The sequence below is a fragment of the Mesoplodon bidens genome, assembly GCF_964165515.1.
Source record: "Mesoplodon bidens genome assembly, chromosome: X".
NCBI lineage: Eukaryota > Metazoa > Chordata > Mammalia > Artiodactyla > Ziphiidae > Mesoplodon > Mesoplodon bidens.
The window spans coordinates 74,525,342-74,548,084 of record NC_138163.1 but is presented as its reverse complement, the minus strand read 5'-3'; the positions used below and the strand labels follow the sequence as shown (position 1 = coordinate 74,548,084).

Sequence of the window (22,743 nt, the reverse complement as noted above, 5' to 3'; positions counted from 1 at the left end):
GTGAAAAATTGAAAGCATTTCCACTAAGATCAGGAAAAAGACAAAGATGTCCACTCTCACCACTCTTATTCAACATAGTTTTGGAAGTCCTGGCACAGCAATCAGAAAAGAGAAAGAAATAAAAGTAATACAAATTGGAAAAGAAGAAGTACAACTGTCACTGTTTGCCAATGACATGATACAATGCATAGAAAATCCAAAAGATGCCACCAGAAAACTACTAGATCTAATCAATGAATTTGGTAAGACTGCAGGATACAAAATTAATGCACAGAAATCTCTGGCATTCCTATACACCAACAATGAAAAAACACATAGAGAACTTAAGGAAACACTCTCATTTACCACTGCAACAAAAAGAATAAAATACCTAGGAACAAACCTGCCTAAGGAGGTGAAAGACTGGTACTCAGAAAACTATAAAGCACTGATGAATGTAATCAAAGATGACATAAACAGATGGAGAAATATACCATGTTCTTGGATTGGAAGAATCAATATTTTGAAAATGACTATACTACACAAAGCAATCTACAGATTCAATGCAATACCTATCAAACTACTTATGGAATTCTGCACAGAATTAGAATAAAATATCTTACAATCCATATGGAAACACAAAAGAACCCGAATAGCCAAATCAATCTTGAGAAAGAAAAAACAGAGTCAGAGGAATCAGGCTCCTGGACTTCTGACTATACCACAAAGCTACAGTAATCAAGACAGTATGGTACTGGCACAAAAACAGAAATATAGACCATTGGAATAGGATAGAAAGCCCAGAGATTAACCCACGCACATGGTCACCTTATCTTTGATAATGGAGGCAAGAATATACAAAGGAGAAAAGACAGCCCCTTCAATAAGTGGTGCTGGGAAAACAGGACAGCTACATGTAAAAGAATGAAATTAGAACACTCCCTAACACCATACACAGAAGTAAACTCAAAATGGATTAAAGACCTAAATGTAAGGCCAGACACTATCAAACTCTTAGAGGAAAACATAGGCAGAACAATCTATGACATAAATCACAGCAAGATCCTTTTTGACCCACCTCCTAGAGAAATGGAAATAAAAACAAAAATAAACAAATGGGACCTAATGAAACTTAAATGCTTTTGCACAGCGAAGGAAACAATAAAGAAGACCAAAAGACAACCCTCAGAATGGGAGAAAATATTTGCAAATGAAGCAACTGACAAAGGATTAATCTTCAAACTTTACAAGCAGCTCATGTAGCTCAATATCAAAAAAACAAACAACCCAATCCCAAAATGGGCAGATCTAAATAGACATTTCTCCAAAGAAGACATACAGATTGCCAACAAACACATGAAAGAATGCTCAACATAATTAATCATTAGAGAAATGCAAATCAAAACTACAATGAGATATCATCTCACACCAGTCAGAATGGCTATCATCAAAAAATCTAGGGCTTCCCTGGTGGCGCAGTGGTTGAGAGTCCACCTGCCGATGAAGGGGACACGGGTTCGTGCCCCGGTCCGGGAAGATCCCACGTGCCACGGAGAGGCTGGGCCCGTGAGCCATGGCTGCTGAGCCTGCGCGTCCAGAGCCTGTGCTCCGCAACGGGAGAGGCCACAAGATTGAGAGGCCCACGTACCACAAAAAAATAAAATAAAATAAAATCTAGAAACAATAAATGCTGGAGAGAGTGTGGAGAAAAGGGAACACTCTTGCACTGTTGGTGGGAATGTAAACTGATACAGCCACTATGGAGAACAGTATGGAGGTTCCTTAAAAATCTACAAATAGAACTACCATATGACCCAGCAATCCCACTACTGGGCATATACCCTGAGAAAACCATAATTCAAAAAGAGTCATGTACCAAAATGTTCATTGCAGCTCTATTTACAATAGCCAGGATATGGAAGCAACCTAAGTGTCCATCAACAGATGAATAGATAAAGAAGATGTGGCACATATATACAATGGAATATTACTCAGCCATAAAAAGAAATGAAATTGAGTTATTTGTGGTGAGGTGGATGGACCTAGAGACTGTCATACAGAGTGAAGTAAGTCAGAAAGAGAAAAACAGATACTGTATGCTAACACATATATATGGAATCTAAGAGAAAAAAATGTCATGAAGAACCCAGGGGTAAGACGGGAATAAAGACACAGACCTACTAGAGCATGGACTTGAGGATATGGGGCGGGGGAAGGGTAAGCTTTGACAAAGTGAGAGAGTGGCATGGACATATATACACTACCAAACGTAAAATAGATAGCTAGTGGGAAGCTGCCGCATAGCATAGGGAGATCAGCTAGGTGGTTTGTGACCACCTAGAGGGGTGGGATAGGGAGGGTGAGAGGGAGGGAGATGCAAGAGGGAAGAGATATGTGAACATATGTATATGTATAACTGATTCACTTTGTTATAAAGCGGAAACTAACACACCATTGTAAAGCAATTATACTCCAATAAAGATGTTAAAAAAATTCCACAAAAACAAAAACTAGAACAATCATCATCCTTAACAGTGAATAATTAGAATTCCTTTTAAAATCAGTACAGTCATGCCTATGTATCCGTGGGTTTGCGTCTGCGAATAGAGGCCAATCTAAAAGATCTGCATATCTGCAGATTTGGGTATCTGTGGGGGGAGCGGGGTGTTGGAAGCAATCCCCTGCAGATACCCAGGGATGACTGTAAGAAGAATGTGACCATGATATATATATATATATATATATATATATATATATATATATATATATATATATATATATATATATATATATATATATATATATATATATTAAACATTGTTCTGGAGTCCTACCAAACATGATAAGAAAAATAAACGGTATATAGATTACAATTGAAATCATCAAAGAATCATTACTTGAAAATACCCATAGTCTCCAACCCAGCAATCCCACTCCTAGATAAATACCATAGAAAAACTGTCCAAGCTGACACAGGAAATATGTACAAGAATGATCATAGCAGTATTATTTATAATGACAGAAAAACATGGAAACAACCTAAATGTGCATCACTAAATAGAATGGATAAATTATGTGATATTTCTACAATAAAGCAATTATACTCCAATACAGATGTTAAAAAAAAAGGTACAGATGTTAAAAAAAAAAAAAAACTACATAGACTTCTGGGTAAGATGGCGGAAGAGTAAGATGCGGAGATCACCTTCCTCCCCACGGATACACCAGAAATACAGCTGCACGTGGAACAACTCCTACAGAACACCTACTGAACGCTGGCAGAAGACCCCAGACGTTCCAAAAGGCAAGAAACTCCCCACATACCTGGGTAGGGCAAAGTGGAGAGATTCCCGCACAGAGGATCGGTGCCGAGCGGCACTCACCAGCCCGAGAGGCTTGTCTCCTCGCCCGCCGGGGTGGGCGGCGCTGGAAGATGAGGCTCGGGCTTCGGTCACAGCGCAGAGAGAGGACTGGGGCTGGCGGCGAGAACTCAGCCTGAAGGGGGCTAATGTGCCACAGCTAGCCGGGAAGGAGTCCAGGAAAACTCTGGAGCTGCCGAAGAGGCAAGAGACTTTTTCTTCCCTCTTGGTTTCCTGGTGCGCGTCCTAGGAGAGGGGATTAAGAGCGCTGCTTAAAGGGGCTCCACAGACGGGCGCGAGGCGCGACTGAAAGCACGGAGCCCAGTGATGGGCGTGGGACGCTGGGGCTGCTGCTGCCACCGCCAAGAAGCCTGTGTGCGAGCGCAGGTCACTGTCCACACCGCCCTTCCAGGAGCCTGTGCAGCCCGCCACTGCCGGGGTCCTGGGATCCAGGGGCGGCTTCCCTGGGAGAACGCACGGCACGCCTGGGGCTGGAGCAACGTCACGCCGACATCTACCACAGCAGGCTCGCCCCGCACTCCGTGCCCCTCCCTCCCGCCCGGCCTGAGTGAGCCAGAGTCCCCGAAGAGGCTTCTCCTTTAACCCTGTCCTGTCTGAGCGAAGAACAGACGCCCTCCGGCAACCTAAACGCAGAGGCGGGGCCAAATCCAAAGCTGAGACCCAGGAGCTGTGAGAACAAACAAGAGAAAGGGAAACCTCTGCCAGCAGCCTCAGAAGCAGCGGATTAAAGCTCCACAATCAACTTGATGTACCCTGCATCTGTGGAATACATGAATAGACAACAAATCATCCCAAATTGAGGAGCCAGGAGTCAGTGCTGTGCCTCTGAGGTGGGAGAGCCAACTTCAGGACACTGGTCCACAAGAGACCTCCCAGCTCCACATAATATCAAACGGCGAAAATCTTCCAGAGATCTCCATCTCAACACCAGCACCCAGCTTCACTCAACGACCAGCAAGCTACAGTGCTGGACACCCTATGCCAAACAACTAGCAAGACAGGAACACAACGCCACCCATTAGCAGAGAGGCGGCCTAAAATCATAAAAAGTCCGCAGGAACCCCAAAACACACCACCAGACGTGGAACTGCCCACCAGAAACACAAGATCCAGCCTCATCCACCAGAACACAGGCACTAGTCCCCTCCACCAGGAAGCCTACACAACCCACTAAACCAACCTTAGCCACTGGGGACAGACACCAAAAACAACGGGAACTACGAACCTGCAGCCTGCAAAAAGGAGACCCCAAACACAGTAACATAAGCAAAATGAGAAGACAGAAAAACACACAGCAGGAGAAGGAGCAAGATAAAAACCCACCAGACCTAACAAATGAAGAGGTAATAGGCAGTCTACCTGAAAAAGAATTCAGAATAATGATGGTAAAGATGATCCAAGATTCTATTTCCCAGATCCAAAATCTTGGAAATAGAATAGACAAAATGCAAGAAACAGTTAACAAGGATCTAGAAGAACTAAAGATGAATCAAGCATCGATTAAAAACACAATAAATGAAATAAAAAATACTCTAGATGGGATCAATAGCAGAATAACTGAGGAAGAAGAACGGATAAGTGAGGTGGAAGATAAAATAGTGGAAATAACTGCTGCAGAGCAAAATAAAGAAAAAAGAATGAAAAGAACAGAGGACAGTCTCAGAGACCTCTGGGACAACATTAAACGCACCAACATTCGAATTATAGGGGTTCCAGAAGAAGAAGAGAAAAAGAAAGGGACTGAGAAAATATTTGAAGAGATTATAGTTGAAAACTTCCCTAATATGGGAAAGGAAATAGTTAATCAAGTCCAGGAGGCACAGAGAGTCCCATACAGAATAAATCCAAGGAGAAATACGCCAAGACACATATTAATCAAACTGTCAAAAATTAAACACAAAGAAATCATATTAAAAGCAGCAAGGCAAAAACAACAAATAACACACAAGGGAATCCCCATCAGGATAACAGCTGATCTCTCAGCAGAAACTCTACAAGCCAGAAGGGAGTGGCAGGACATAATTAAAGTGATGAAAGAGAAAAACCTGCAACCAAGATTACTCTACCCAGCAAGGATCTCATTCAGATTTGATGGAGAAATTAAAACGTTTACAGACAAGCAAAAGCTGAGAGAGTTCAGCACCACCAAACCAGCTTTACAACAAATGCTAAAGGAACTTCTCTAGGCAAGAAACACAACGAAGGAAAAGACCTACAATAACGAACCCAAAACAATTAAGAAAATGGGAATAGGAACATACATATCGATAATTACCTTAAATGTAAATGGACTAAATGCTCCCACCAAAAGACACAGATTGGCTGAATGGATACAAAAACAAGACCCATATATATGCTGTCTACAAGAGACCCACTTCAGACCTAGAGACACATACAGACTGAAAGTAAGGGGATGGAAAAAGATATTCCATGCAAATGGAAACCAAAAGAAAGCTGGAGTAGCAATTCTCATATCAGACAAAATAGACTTTAAAATAAAGACTACTAGAAGAGACAAAGAAGGACACTACATAATGATCAAGGGATCGATCCAAGAAGAAGATATAACAATTGTAAATATTTATGCACCCAACATAGGAGCACCTCAATACATAAGGCAAATACTAACAGCCATAAAAGGGGAAATCGACAGTAACACAATCATAGTAGGGGACTTTAACACCCCACTTTCATCAATGGACAGATCTTCCAAAATGAAAATAAATAAGGAAACACAAGCTTTCAATGATACATTAAACAAGATGGACTTAATTGATATTTATAGGACATTCCATCCAAAAACAACAGAATACACATTTTTCTCAAGTGCTCATGGAACATTCTCCAGGATAGATCATATCTTGGGTCACAAATCAAGCCTTGGTAAACTTAAGAAAATTGAAATTGTATCAAGTATCTTTTCTGACCACAATGCTATGAGACTAGATATCAATTACAGGAAAAGAGCTGTAAAAAATACAAACACATGGAGGCTAAACAATACACTACTTAATAACGAAGTGATCACTGAAGAAATCAAAGAGGAAATTAAAAAATACCTAGAAACAAATGACAATGGAGACACGACGACCCAAAACCTATGGGATGCAGCAAAAGCAGTTCTAAGAGGGAAGTTTATAGCAATACAATCCCACCTTAAGAAACAGGAAACATCTCGAATAAACAACCTAACCTTGCACCTAAAGCAATTAGAGAAAGAAGAACAAAAACATCCCAAAGTTAGCAGAAGGAAAGAAATCATAAAAATCAGATCAGAAATACATGAAAAAGAAATGAAGGAAACGATAGCAAAGATCAATAAAACTAAAAGCTGGTTCTTTGAGAAGATAAACAAAATTGATAAACCATTAGCCAGACTCATCAAGAAAAGAAGGGAGAAGACTCAAATCAATAGAATTAAAAATGAAAAAGGAGAAGTAACAACTGACACTGCAGAAATACAAAAGATCATGAGAGATTACTATAAGCAACTCTATGCCTATAAAATGGACAACCTGGAAGAGATGGACAAATTCTTAGAAATGCACAACCTACCAAGACTGACTCAGGAAGAAATAGAAAATATGAATAGACCTATCACAAGCACTGAAATTGAAACTGTGATTAAAAATCTTCCATCAAACAAAAGCCCAGGACCAGATGGCTTCACAGGTGAATTCTATCAAACATTTAGAGAAGAGCTAACACCCATCCTTCTCAAACTCTTCCAAACAATATCAGAGGAAGGAACACTCCCAAACTCATTCTACGAGGCCACCATCACCTTGATACCAAAACCAGGCAAGGATGTCACAAAGAAAGAAAACTACAGGCCAATATCACTGATGAACATAGATGCAAAAATCCTCAACAAAATACTAGCAAACAGAATCCAACAGCACATTAAAAGGATCATACACCATGATCAAGTGGGGTTTATTCCAGGAATGCAAGGATTCTTCAATATACGCAAATCAATCAATGTGATACACCATATTAACAAGTTGAAGGAGAAAAACCATATGATCATCTCAATAGATGCAGAGAAAGCTTTTGACAAAATTCAACACCCATTTATGATAAAAACCCTGCAGAAAGTAGGCATAGAGGGAACTTTCCTCAACATAATAAAGGGCATATATGACAAACCCACAGCCAACATTGTCCTCAATGGTGAAAAACTGAAACCATTTCCACTAAGATCAGGAACAAGACAAGGCTGCCCACTCTCACCACTCTTATTCAACATAGTTTTGGAAGTTTTAGCCACAGCAATCAGAGAAGAAAAGGAAATAAAAGGAATCCAAATTGGAAAAGAAGAAGTAAAGCTGTCACTGTTTGCAGATGACATGATACTATACATAGAGAATCCTAAAGATGCTACCGAATAACTACTAGAGCTAATCAATGAATTTGGTAAAGTAGCAGGATACAAAATTAATGTACAGAAATCTCTGGCATTCCTGTACACTAATGATGAAAAATCAGAAAATGAAATCAAGAAAACACTCCCATTTACCATTGCAACAAAAAGAATAAAATATCTAGGTATAAACCTACCTAAGGAGACCAAAGACCTGTATGCAGAAAATTATAAGACACTGATGAAAGAAATTAAAGATGATACAAATAGATGGAGAGATATACCACGCTCCTGGATTGGAAGAATGAATATTGTGAAAATGACTCTACTACCCAAAGCAATCTACAGATTCAATGCAATCCCTATCAAACTACCACTGGCATTTTTCACAGAAGTAGAACAAAAAATTTCAAAATTTGTTTGGAAAAACAAAAGACCCCGAATAGCCAAAGCAATCTTGAGAACGAAAAACGGAGCTGGAGGAATCAGGCTTCCTGACTTCAGACTATACTACAAAGCTACAGTAATCAAGACAGTGTGGTACTGGCATAAAAACAGAAAGGTAGATCAGTGGATCAGGATAGAAAGCCCAGAGATAAACCCACGCACATATGGACAACTTATCTTTGATAAAGGAGGCAGGAATGTACAGTGGAGAAAGGACAGCCTCTTCAATAAGTGGTGCTGGGAAAACTGGACAGGGACATGTAAAAGTTTGAGATTAGATCATTCCCTAACACCATACACAAAAATAAGCTCAAAATGGATTAAAGACTTAAATGTAAGGCCAGAAACTATCAAACTCTTAGAGGAAAACATAGGTAGAACACTCTATGACATAAATCACAGCAAGATCCTTTTGGACCCACCTCCTAGAGAAATGGAAATAAAAACAAAGATAAACAAATGGGACGTAATGAAACTTCAAAGCTTTTGCACAGCAAAGGAAACCATAAACAAGACCAAAAGACAACCCTCAGAATGGGAGAAAATATTTGCAAATGAAGCAACTGACAAAGGATTAATCTCCAAAATTTATAAACAGCTCATGCAGCTCAATAGAAAAAAAACAAACAACCCAATCCAAAAATGGGCAGAAGACTTAAATAGGCATTTCTCCAAAGAAGATATACAGACTGCCAACAAACACATGAAAGAATGCTCAACATCATTAATCATTAGAGAAATGCAAATCAAAACTACAATGAGATATCATCTCACACCAATCAGAATGGCCATCATCAAGAAATCTAGAAACAATAAATGCTGGAGAGGGTGTGGAGAAAAGGGAACACTCTTGCACTGCTGGTGGGAATGTGAACTGGTACAGCCACTATGGAGAACAGTATGGAGGTTCCTTAAAAAACTACAAATAGAACTACCATATGAACCAGCAATCCCACTACTAGGCATATACCCTGAGAAAACCATAATTCAAAAAGAGACATGTACCAAAATGTTCATTGCAGCTCTATTCACAATAGCCCAGAGCTGGAAACAACCTAAGTGTCCATCATCGGCTGAATGGATGAAGAAGATGTGGCACATATATACAATGGAATATTACTCACCCATTAAAAGAAACGAAACTGAGCTATTTGTAATGAGATGGATAGACCTAGAGTCTGTCATACAGAGTGAAGTAAGTCAGAAAGAGAAAGACAAATACCGTATGCTAACACATATATACGGAATTTAAAAAAAAATTGTCATGAAGAACCTAGGGGTAAAACTGGAATAAAGACACAGACCTACTTGAGAATGGACTTGAGGATATGGGGAGGGGGAAGGGTAAGCTGTGACAAAGCGAAAGAGAGGCATGGACATATATACACTACCAAACGTAAGGTAGATAGATAGTGGGAAGCAGCCTCAGAGCACAGGGAGATCAGCTCGGTGCTTTGTGACCGCCTGGAGGGGTGGGATGGGGAGGGTGGGAGGGAGGGAGATGCATGAGGGAAGGGATGTGGGAACAGATGTATATGTATAACTGATTCACTTTGTTATAAAGCAGAAACTAATAAAAATAATAATATTTAAAAAAAATTAAACACAAAGAAATCATATTAAAAGCAGCAAGGCAAACACAACAAATAACACACAAAGGGAATCCCCATCAGGATAACAGCTGATCTCTCAGCAGAAACTCTACAAGCCAGAAGGGAGTGGCAGGACATAATTAAAGTGATGAAGGAGAGAAACCTGCAACCAAGATTACTCTACCCAGCAAAGATCTCATTCAGATTTGGTGGAGAAATTATAACGTTTACAGACAAGCAAAAGCTGAGAGAGTTCAGCACCACCAAACCAGCTTTACAAAAAATGCTAAAGGAACTTCTCTAGGCAAGAAAGACAACAGAAGGAAAAGACCTACACTAACGAACCCAAAACAATTAAGAAAATGGGAATAGGAACATACATATCGATAATTACCTTAGATGTAAATGGACTAAATGCTCCCACCAAAAGACACAGATTGGCTGAATGGATACAAAAACAAGACCCATATATATGCTGTCTACAAGAGACCCACTTCAGACCTAGAGACACATACAGACTGAAAGTAAGGGGATGGAAAAAGATATTCCATGAAAATGGAAACCAAAAGAAAGCTGGAGTAGCAATTCTCATATCAGACAAAATAGACTTTAAAATAAAGACTACTAGAAGAGACAAAGAAGGACACAACATAATGATCAAGGAATTGATCCAAGAAGAAGATATAGCAATTGTAAATATTTATGCACCAAACATAGGAGCACCTCAATACATAAGGCAAATACTAACAGCCATAAAAGGAGAAATCAACAGTAACAAAATCATAGTAGGGGACTTTAACACCCCACTTTCACCAATGGACAGATCATCCAAAATGAAAATAAATAAGGAAACACAAGCTTTAAATGATACATTAAACAAGATGGACTTAGTTGATATTTATAGGACATTCCATCCAAAAACAACAGAATACACATTTTTCTCAAGTGCTCATGGAACATTCTCCAGGATAGATCATATCTTGGGTCACAAATCAAGCCTTGGTAAATTTAAGAAAATAGAAATTGTATCAAGTATCTTTTCCGACTACAATGCTATGAGACTAGATATCAATTACAGGAAAAGAGCTGTAAAAAATACAAACACATGGAGGCTAAACAATACACTACTTAATAACGAAGTGATCACTGAAGAAATCAAAGAGGAAATTAAAAAATACCTAGAAACAGGGCCTCCCTGGTGGCGCAGTGGTTGAGAGTCCGCCTGCCGATGCAGGGGATACGGGTTCGTGCCCCGGTCCGGGAGGATCCCATATGCCGCGGAGCAGCTGGGCCCGTGAGCCATGGCCGCTGAGCCTGCGCATCCGGAGCCTGTGCTCCGCAACGGGAGAGGCCCGTACAGTGAGAGGCCCACGTACCGCAAAAAAAAAAAAAAAAAAAAATACCTAGAAACAAATGACAATGGAGACACGACGACCCAAAACCTATGGGATGCAGCAAATGCAGTTCTAAGAGGGAAGTTTATAGCAATACAATCCCACCTTAAGGAACAGGAAACATCTCGAATAAACAACCTAACCTTGCACCTAAAGCAATTAGAGAAAGAAGAACAAAAACATCCCAAAGTTAGCAGAAGGAAAGAAATCATAAAAATCAGATCAGAAATACATGAAAAAGAAATGAAGGAAACGATAGCAAAGATCAATAAAACTAAAAGCTGGTTCTTTGAGAAGATAAACAAAATTGATAAACCATTAGCCAGACTCATCAAGAAAAAAAGGGAGAAGACTCAAATCAATAGAATTAGAAATGAAAAAGGAGAAGTAACAACTGACACTGCAGAAATACAAAAGATCATGAGAGATTACTATAAGCAACTCTATGCCAATAAAATGGACAACCTGTAAGAAATGGACAAATTCTTAGAAATGCACAACCTGCCAAGACTGAATCAGGAAGAAATGGAAAATATGAAGAGACCAATCACAAGCACTGAAATTGAAATTGTGATAAAAAATCTTCCAACAAACAAAAGCCCAGGTCCAGATGGCTTCACAGGCGAATTCCATCAAGCATTTAGAGAACAGCTAACACCTATCCTTCTCAGACTCTTCCAAAATATAGCAGAGGGAGGAACACTCCCAAACTCATTCTACGTGGCCACCATCACCTTGATACCAAAACCAGACAAGGATGTCACAAAGAAAGAAAACTACAGGCCAATATCACTGATGAACATAGATGCAAAAATCCTCAACAAAATACTAGCAAACAGAATCCAACAGCACATTAAAAGGATCATACACCATGATCAAGTGGGGTTTATTCCAGGAATGCAAGGATTCTTCAATATACGCAAATCAACCAACGTGATACACCATACTGACAAACTGAAGGAGAAAAACCATATGATCATCTCAATAGATGCAGAGAAAGCTTTCGACAAAATTCAACACCCATTTATGATAAAAACCCTGCAGAAAGTAGGCATAGAGGGAACTTTCCTCAACATAATAAAGGCCATATATGACAAACCCACAGCTAGCATCGTGCTCAATGGTGAAAAACTGAAACCATTTCCACTGAGATCAGGAATAAGACAAGGTTGCCCACTCTCACCACTCTTATTCAACATAGTTTTGGAAGTTTTAGCCACAGCAATCAGAGAAGAAAAGGAAATAAAAGGAATCCAAATCAGAAAAGAAGAAGTAAAGCTGTCACTGTTTGCAGGTGACATGATACTATACATAGAGAATCCTAAAGATGCTACCAGAAAACTACTAGAGCTAATCAATGAATTTGGTAAAGTAGCAGGATACAAAATCAATGCACAGAAATCTCTGGTATTCCTATATACTAATGATAAAAAATCTGAAAGTGAAATCAAGGAAACACTCACATTTACTATTGCAACAAAAAGAATAAAATATCTAGGAATAAACCTACCTAAGGAGACAAAAGACCTGTATACAGAAAATTATAAGACACTGATGAAAGAAATTAAAGATGATACAAATAGATGGAGAGATGTACCATGTTCTTGGATTGGAAGAATCAACATTGTGAAAATGACTCTACTACCCATAGCAATCTACAGATTCAATGCAATACCAGTCAAATTACCACTGTCATTTTTCACAGAAGTAGAACAAAAAATTTCACAATTTGTATGGAAACAGAAAAGACCCCAAATAGCCAAAGCAATCTTGAGAACGAAAAATGGAGCTGGAGGAATCAGGCTCCCTGACTTCAGACTATACTACAAAGCTACAGTAATCAAGGCAGTATGGTACTGGCACAAAAACAGAAAGATAGATCAAGGGAACAGCATAGAAAGCCCAGAGATAAACCCACGGACATATGTTCAACTTATCTTTGATAAAGGAGGCAGGAATGTACAGTGGAGAAAGGACAGTGTCTTCAATAAGTGGTGCTGGGAAAACTGGATAGGGACATGTAAAAGTATGAGATTAGATCACTCCCTAACACCATACACAAAAATAAGCTCAAAATGTATTAAGGACCTAAATGTAAGGCCAGACACTATCAAACTGTTTGAGGAAAACATAGGCAGAACACTCTATGACATAAATCACAGCAAGATCCTTTTGGACCCACCTCCTAGAGAAATGGAAATAAAGACAAAAATAAACACATGGGACCTAATGAAACTTCAAAGCTTTTGCACAGCAAAGGAAACCATAAACAAGACCAAAAGACAACCCTCAGAATGGGAGAAAATATTTGCAAATGAAGCAACTGACAAAGGATTAATCTCCAAAATTTATAAGCAGCTCATGCAGCTCAATAACAAAAAATCAAACAACCCAATCCAAAAATGGGCAGAAGACCTAAATAGACATTTCTCCACAGAAGATATACAGACTGCCAACAAACACATGAAAGGATGCTCAACATCTTTTCTCATTAGAGAAATGCAAATCAAAACTACAATGGGATACCATCTCACACCAGTCAGAATGGCCATCATCAAAAAATCTAGAAACAATAAATGCTGGAGAGGGTGTGGAAAAAAGGGAACACTCTTGCACTGCTGGTGGGAATGTGAATTGGTACAGCCACTATGGAGAACGGTATGGAGGTTCCTTAAAAAACTACAAATAGAACTACCATATGACCCAGCAATCCCACTACTGGGCATATACCCTGAGAAAACCATAATTCAAAAAGAGACATGTACCAAAATGTTCCTAGCAGCCCTATTTACAATAGCCTGGAGATGGAAACAACCTAAGTGTCCATCATCGGATGAATGGGTAAAGAAGATGTGGCACATATATACAATGGAATATTACTCAGCCATAAAAAGAAATGAAATTGAGCTATTTGTAATGAGGTGGATGGACCTAGAGTGTGTCATACAGAGTGAAGTAAGTCAGAAAGAGAAAGACAAATACTGTATGCTGACACATATATATGGAATTTAAGAAAAAATAATGTCATGAAGAACATAGGGGTAAGACAGGAATAAAGACACAGACCTACTAGAGAATGGACTTGAGGATATGGGGAGGGGGAAGGGTAAGCTGTGACAAAGTGAAAGAGTGGCATGGACACATATACGCTTCCAAACGTAGGTAGCTAGCTAGTGGGAAGCAGCCGCATAGCACAGGGAGATCAGCTCGGTGCTGTGTGACCGCCTGGAGGGGTGGGATAGGGAGGTTGGGAGGGAGACGCAAAAGGGAGGGGATTTGGGAACATATGTATATGTATAACTGATTAAATTTGTTATAAAGCAAAAAATTAAAAATTAAAAATTAAAAAAAATAAAAAAAATAAAAGAAAAAAAAACTACATAGAGGTGAAAGTGAAGATGACATAATGTATGAATCTGAAGAATCATCTTGAATAAAAAAGAAAACAGTATACCACACACATAAAATTGGAAAATATGCAAGACATTAATTATATCCTAAGAATGTACATGTATGTGGTCAAATATAAACAAATGCATGGAAATGATAAATATGAACTTTTAGACAGTGGGTGCCTTAGGTTGGGAAATAAGGGAGATGAGTTGGTAATGTTTTATTTCTTAAGCCCAGGGGCAGGTAATTGGTCTTTTACTCTTTTTTGCATTTGCTCTTGGGGGGGTGAGGATTAAAGTTACATGATTTTTGTAAAAAATTCATTTCAAATAAAAGGTTAGATTAAGAGTTTATAGTCCTGTTCCATGAGATGGTATCTTTGCAATTTAAAAAAGAGGGATGCTTGAAAATTAAAAGAAAAATAACCCAAAAGCATGTATTAAATAATACTGGTCTATGGACAACACTGTTAGGAATGTGTAGTAGTATTATAACTTGGATACGTTGAACCTGTTTGTGCTTGATATAAATTTCATATAAAATAGCTCTTCTCCAAGGCTGTTTTCAAACATTCTGGTCCTAAATTTTAAGTATACTCTTTGGAAACACTAATTTGAAATTTACAGTGTCAGTAGCTACTTACTCTTTATTCCCATGTTACTTTATATATGATGTACTTTTCTGTATTTCATTATAATTCTTTTTTACATGTCTACTTCTTTAACTAGACTATGGACACCCTGAGAATAAGGATGAATCCTAATTATCCTTATACCATCAGCTTAGTGCAGTGATTAACAGAAGTACTCAATAGTTTTAAGTAAATGAATAGTAGAAAAAATGTTTTACAATGGTACCTGATATACTGGGGAAAAAGCATCACTGATGTTGGGCAAGAGGACTCAATTACACATATAAGCTTATGAATAAGTTTACACTAATACAATGATGTTTATTTCTGTTGTATATTAGGATTCTACATGATTCCATTCAGGAAAAAAAAGGACTCTGCGGCTAAGAGTGAGAAAACCAATGTCATAGCAGATCCCAGACTTTTTAAAAAAATCCTTGGACTGGTATAATTAACAGAAAGAACAGAGCAACACCAAAAATGTAGGAAGGAGAGTCTCACAGTAAAGGACGGCTTTTACAATTGAAGACATTTGGCTTTGGGAAATACTTTTTACATGGTCTCTTCTTATTTTTCCCATTTTGACTCATAAATATAGTGTAAAGCACATGATTCCATAGAGGAGGACTACATATCTTAGACTACCACCAATGCCAAATATATTCATATGTGTCTATGTATCCCAGGCAACCTGTAAAACCAGTGTTTTTCTGATGATGTATCTTTTGTCCTAGGCCAGAAATCAAAACACTCCTCGGTCTAAAACCTTGCCTCTAACTCTCGGGTACCTTCTACAACCAGGGTATGCAATTCTTAAATTCAGGTGCCTGCTATTCAAATAATCACCCTCTGTATACACTACAGTGAGTGAATATCCTCTATTGCTAATGTGGAAAATAATGGCGTTGATTTAACCACTAAATTGAACTATGAACCAGAGTTAATATATTGTGAAATATTTTATTTTATTTTATTTTTATTTTTTTGCTGTACGCGGGCCTCTCACTGTCGGGGCCCCTCCCGCCACGGAGCACAGGCTCCGGATGCACAGGCCCAGCGGCCATGGCCCACAGGCCCAGCCGCTCCACAGCATGCGGGATCCTCCCGGACCAGGGCACGAACCCGCATCCCCCGCACTGGCAGGGGGACTCCCAACCACTGCACCACCAGGGAAGCCCCTGTGAAATATTTTAGATATTTTAGTTGGCTGTAAATCCTTGGAGTATTTTTCTATTTGGAAAAAATAACACTGGCAGAATAATCTCCTTCACTGACTAATCATAAATTCAATTTGGCAAAGTGGTTGCAGTTAAGAGAGTATTTCTTTTTCTTTGCCAACCGAAAAGACAATGACTGAAATACTCTTTTCTTTTTTTTTCTTTTTTTTTTTTTGTGGTACGTGGGCCTCTCACTGTTGCGGCCTCTCCCGTTGCGGAGCACAGGCTCCGGACGCGCAGGCCCAGTGGCCATGGCTCACGGGCCCAGCCACTCTGCGGCACGCTGGATCCTCCTGGACCGGGGCACGAACCCACGTCCCCTGCATCAGCAGGCGGACTCCCAACCACTGCGCCACCAGGGAAGCCCTGAAATACTTTATTTTTGATGGATTGAAGGTTTAGAAAGGCTGAACAGTAATACATATTAACGTGTATAGAATAAATAATGCATAAGGCCCTAAACTAGATCTTGGGTAATCCCAGCCTCCAGCAACTTGTGCTTCAGTGATGATGGCCTCCACCAGTTACCTGACTCTGTGACTTCACATACAGTTCCTTTGCCCAGTGTACCCTTCTTCCTCCCCTCCCTACCATCTTCCTCTTAACCACTATGAGGTTTATCACACACCACCATGTTCGCTTTTTTGCTAACATAAACAATGACTCTGAAAAGTTGGTCTCAAAGATCTCCATTAATGGCAATAGGTTTCCCTCCTCCTGCCAAAATCCACACAAAAGGAAAACACTAACTCACTTAGCCCTTGGGATTTATAAGAAAATCAATAAATCATCTGAACAATTATTTCAAATTTTCAGAAAGTAGTATTCCCTACCTTCTAACTCTATAAAATTAAAATTTAAAACATTACATCATACAGGTGTACCTCTTAATAGGAAATATATCTATGAACTAGACTTTTCGAGAAAATCTAAGCTATGTCCTCCCTAAAGTGATTGTGTTGATTTTTCCAAACTCTTTTTAAAGCAAAGATCTCAAATGGAATGTCAGTATATAGAAAGAGTAGCTCTGCATAACCCTAGGACTCGATCAAATATAACTGAAGTGCACTGTAAGTTCTGGAGGCACTATGGAAACGTGAACACACCAGAGACTTTGGAGCCGAGCTCAGATCCTTTACACTTACAAGCTCTGTAGCTTTCTTAGCTTTAATTGCCTGTTCTATAAAATGAGGACACTACCACCCGTCTTCCAGGATTGTTTTGAGGTTTTGAGATGATATATAAAATCCCCAGCACAAAGTTTGGTACATAGTAGATGTTCAATAAATTGTCATTACCACCTCATGATTTAGATAAGTCACGTATCTTAACTGGGCAATACGGCTAGTCAGGGAATAAAAAATCCCAATATGTCTTTAAAACATTCTATGTTGGGCTTCCCTGGTGGTGCAGTGATTAAGAATCTGCCTGCCAATGCACGGGACACGGGTTTGAGCCCTGGTCCAGGAAGATCCCACGTTACGGAGCAACTAAGGCAGCGCACCACAACTACTGAGCCTGCACTCTAGAGCTCGCGAGCCACAACTACTGAGCCCACACGTCACAACTACTGAAGCCCACACGCCTAGAGCCCATGCTCCGCAACAAGAGAAGCCACTGCAATGAGAAGCCCGTGCACCACAACCAAGAGTAGCCCCCTCTCTCCACAACTAGGGAAAGCCTACGCGCAGCAACAAAGACCCAACACAGCCAAAAAATAAATAAATAAATAAATTTAAAAAGAAAAGAAAAAAAATTCTGTGTGATTTCACTTAATAGCAATTACACTGCTGACAGGCAAAGGGGAGAAATCAGCTATGCCTTAATAGATTATTGCTTTAAAATTTAAATAAATAACAATCATTAGGGTTCCACATATTTATTATGCATACAGAAGGAAACCTTGCTCTAAGATTTCAATCTGCTTCCTCAAGAAAAATGGTTATAGTCAGTTAACTAGCAGAAATTCATAGTAGAACTCTTACGTCCTGCCTACCTCTCTGAAGTGGGTGGAGCAACACCAAGGGAAAGTAAGTTATCCCAACATAATAGGGCAGAAAGCTATTTGATTCCAAGTGCCAACAGTAGGATTTTACAATCCTTTACATAGAAGTAAAGGTTGAAAACAAAGGAGGTAAAAGGATGGAATAAGAATGTTCTACTAGCACCTGCCTGCTCCATAATAAAGCAGTGGTGCCATACCATAGATGGTTATTCATACAGTTGATGAGAAAAAGTGGCATTATATACACAACTTTCCTCTTTTTCAGCTCCCAGCATCTTAATCATCCCTTGTGTATGTCTGGGAGGTAGAGTTTGGGAACACAGAGACTCAGGGAGATCTTCAGAATTGAAAGAAACCTTAGAGATCGCTTGTCAACTTCCCTCATTTTACAGATGTGAAAACTGAAGCCTAGAGATGGGTAATTAACTGTGAATAGAAGAACAAGAAGGAATTCAAAGCCAGCTCAACTCTTATTTCTCTTTTTGAATTTTAACTTTCATAGTGAATTGCTCAGAACTGATCTTCAAATAGCATCAAATGATGAACAAGAAGCATTCCTTACATAAAATACTTCTTGTAAGGCAACATTATATTAGCAAGCCAGGACACACATTATAAGACTACTGTCAGGTGATGATATTTAAAAAACAAAATTTGAACTATTATTAATATCTTGGTTAAAAAATCACAATACATTTGTCAATACTAGCAAAGCCTCAGAGACTCTGATCTGTAATTCTGCTTTAGGATGTAAAGCCATTCACAATAGAGAGCATTTTTAAGGTAGCTGGCAATTTTTGCCTATAACATAGTCTCATCTGTCTAGGTGACTACAAAAGGAGACAATGATACCAGTCCAGTTCACAACATCCCTTTCTTTACTCTTATGTCTACAGTACCTATTATCTACTTCGTTGCTTCTCAACCTTTTTCAGGTTAGAATCCCCTAAGGAAAGAGATGTCAGAGACAAATATTTTCCCCAGGAAAAGGCACATTGCCATACAGCATAAACTAACATGATATTGTAAAACAAACGTACTGTAATAAAAATTTTTAAAAAATAAATAAATTTGGCTATTCCATCAAGTTGTTTAAAATGATATTGGATCTAATCCAACATAACTTCAGTGTATCTAACTGCCCAAAGACAGAAGTCACAATTACCATGCTAATTCAATTGTGTTAGCACACTTATTCTTCTTACATACTGTAACAATGAGATTTCTGCATTTCAAATAGGTGACAAATAAATGTTACTCAAGTTTCAGTTCAAGTTATTCATTTATGAAAGACAGGTCTGAGTCCATATGTCATTTTCTTCCTCTATACTCAAAGGAAAAGGTCTGGATTCTAAAAAAAGGACCAAAAGAACTAATCACTGCCAGATGGTATGAATGAAGTCCTCACTTCCTTTGATGGACTCAAGAGTAGTTATAGTTCATTTTTGTTATGTATTAAACTACTGATAATAGTACCATTAATTTTAATTATAGTCAGGCATACATACTTTTCAGTGAAAGAAAATTAGTAACTATCTTATTATTGGAAATCACATAAGGTAGGTTTTTAGGTGAGCAAAAGTAATTTGCATTATTAAAGTAGGAAATAAAAGCAGTTTTAGAGCTATTCCCTCAAACCCTTCCAAAAGATCTGGCGAAAAAGATAGCAAATTGTACTCTACTTTTTAACACTTAACATGTTCAAAACTTCATAATTTAGTAAGCCCTTACATTTCATTTTATCTTCACAAGACCTTTATAAGGCTGACAGGTCAGTTAGAATGTTCACAGATGACTAAACATTGCATAACAGAGGCTATACGAGTTGTTCTAACTCACATGTTTCTTAAAAGGCAGAACTGGGATTGGAAATTGATCTTCTGACTCATAATCCAGTGCTCTTTTATTATGGTGCTTTAATAAAAATCATCTAACACAACTACACTTCTATAAATTATATCCTTTAAACTGGGCCTTTTAGTCATCTACTCAGTTCATGAAATGACCTATTTCTGCACCTCCACAAAGGTTCACATTTTATTCTTGGTTTATCTTGGCCAGTTCAGCACCAAATATGTTACCAATATTCTCAGTACAGTTTACATAATTTAATCCTCTCACCAAATGTCTTTCTATATTTCAGACTTACAAATTAATGAATGAAAATAGTTTCAATATGAGCTATCAAAGAATTTCTATGACCCAATTTTGTTATTTTGCCAAGTTTCATTCAATAGCAAGATATCAAACTACTCTATTTCTGTAATGCCAATTTCTGGAAGAAGGACAGCGGCATGGAAATCCTGTGATGGTATTTCACTTGTGAAAAACAACCTCATCCTTCTTCAATCCAGAGCTTCGCACAGCTTGGTTCCTAACCTCGAACTCATTGCTTAAGTGGTAACACAGGTGCAACTGATATATTTTTGTGGCTTTAGGAAACTATGAGTTTCCTCACGTGCTAAATCAGATTATTAACAAGCAAGCAATCAACTTAGTTCAGAGGGCTGGTATTAAGAACTCATTGCCAGTCACCTCCATCCAGAAAAAGGAAGAAGTTCCACAAAAACTATTTGCCCTCGTTACCCATTCAAAACCTATACCTCTGCCCCAAACCTCTGGCAAACTGTCGCCTGCTTCCACACCACTCTCCTTCGATTTTTCAGAAGTGGATAAATTCACTGAAAGAACAGGTGACAGTAGCCTTCAACAAGGGAGAGTTCATGTTCAGTAATCTTCTCAAAGCAGCCCCACATCCCCTGATTCAGGATGGTTGCGGGGGCTACCAGGAAAACAACAAACAAAACAAAACAGGCTGCCAGCACCTAACAATCGGAGTCAGAACCCTCACCCCTCCTCAACTAGACCTAAAAGGTCACCACCAGGCACCTTCCGGGGCCCCAGGCTCTCCTCTCCCCCACCTCTTTAAACCCTAGCAGCAGCTTTTCAGAAAGGAAAGGATACTCTCCATATTCGACATGGTCCCACGACTTTTCTTGGGAGGCGACAGCCAGGGGCAGCAGCAAGGATTTGACGGCAGTGCGCTCGGAGCGAGACTCTAGCCCTGAGCTGCTTCCGGCCTGGCTCCTAGGTGCGCAATCCCACTTCCGGTTTCTGTGCGGAAGAAGGCGGGGGTGGCGTGGGCGTGGGGGAATGGAGCCGTCTGCATCCGAGGGGCGGGGCTGGGACAAAGACAAAATGGTTGCCTCCCTGAGAGGCGGTTAGGGTGTGTTGCAGTCACTTCCGTGCGTTGGGGGTCAGAGGTTAAGCCCCTCCCCCTCGTGTCCTTCGCTGCACTCTAGCCTAACCAGCTCCTAACGGTTTTCCTCACCAAGCTGACCATCTAGTTCTTTATTCTGTCCTACTCCAAACTCTCTTTAACCTTCTGCCGCACCTCTTTCCCTCAGATTTCACACTATCCGTGACCCCTCACTTTTGTTCTCAGAGCTTGTCTTACGGCTGAAGGAAGAAGGTATAGGGCTTTTAAAGTACTTTAAAGAAAAGTTATAATCGTATGAAATGAGGGATTAGCGGGGTTGGTAGTTTTTAGTTGTGACGTTCAGTTGAAGTGTTAAAAAGGATCATGATCCTAAAGTTTTAGGTTAGATGGGGAGGACGAAAAAAGTAAGCCGAGGTTTAAAAGGTGAAGTTTCTGTGAAATATATATTCGTAATAAATAGTTTATTATTATTTTATAATAGATGGTGTAAAATATGAAAATTACTACCAAATCTTTAATGGACGGGAGGTTAATAGAAATGCTAAATAGCGGTTAGCATTTATATGTGAGTTATTAATATATCCAAAGGTAATTTATTAGACGCTGAATCTCTAGATTTATGGGAAGGAAGGGGATCTTTGGTGTTGGTGTCGCTGCATTTCAATCCTAAACTCTTAGACATTCCAGGAAAGAGCTAAGAGATACCACTTGGGGGGGGGGCGGAAATAGCTAGAATAATTATACCCTTATGGAGGAATTTTATAAGCTTGGCATTTAAATTTTCTTATCGTTAATATTTAAATATGTGGGGGAAAGAATGAGTAAATAATTGGCTAAGCATCTTTCTATCTTTAGGATCATTTCCTGTTGAAAACTAAAATGGTTCAAAAAGCTAGTGTTTTACTCTTTTGTGTTGACTATTGGTAGGCTTCAGACTTATCGAATTATAAACCCTTAAGGCTGGAAAAACCTTTTTGAGTATAGTTCTGGGGAAGAACAATCTGTAAACCACACCCATAGATGAAACTGTATAAAGACTTTTATTTATATCTCTCCATATGTATGTATTTGGGCTGCAAGATTTACTTTTATGGAGACAGACAAAAGTTGACAGATTTCATT

General features: G+C 39.1%; 1 protein-coding gene across 1 annotated transcript in view; it reads right to left on the bottom strand.

Annotated features, from left to right (window-relative positions):
• The window catches only part of LOC308608831 (charged multivesicular body protein 1B2-like), a gene marked incomplete at both ends in the record, with an annotated part of 43,041 nt that extends 21,297 nt beyond the window's left edge, over positions 1–21,744 (bottom strand). Inside the window, 3 exons of the mRNA XM_081222165.1 lie at positions 21,005–21,105; positions 21,291–21,583; positions 21,733–21,744. Of these exons, the coding sequence (XP_081078291.1) occupies positions 21,005–21,105; positions 21,291–21,583; positions 21,733–21,744 (406 nt within the window). The remainder of the gene's footprint in view (positions 1–21,004; positions 21,106–21,290; positions 21,584–21,732) is intronic.
• Positions 21,745–22,743: the final 999 nt, after the last annotated feature.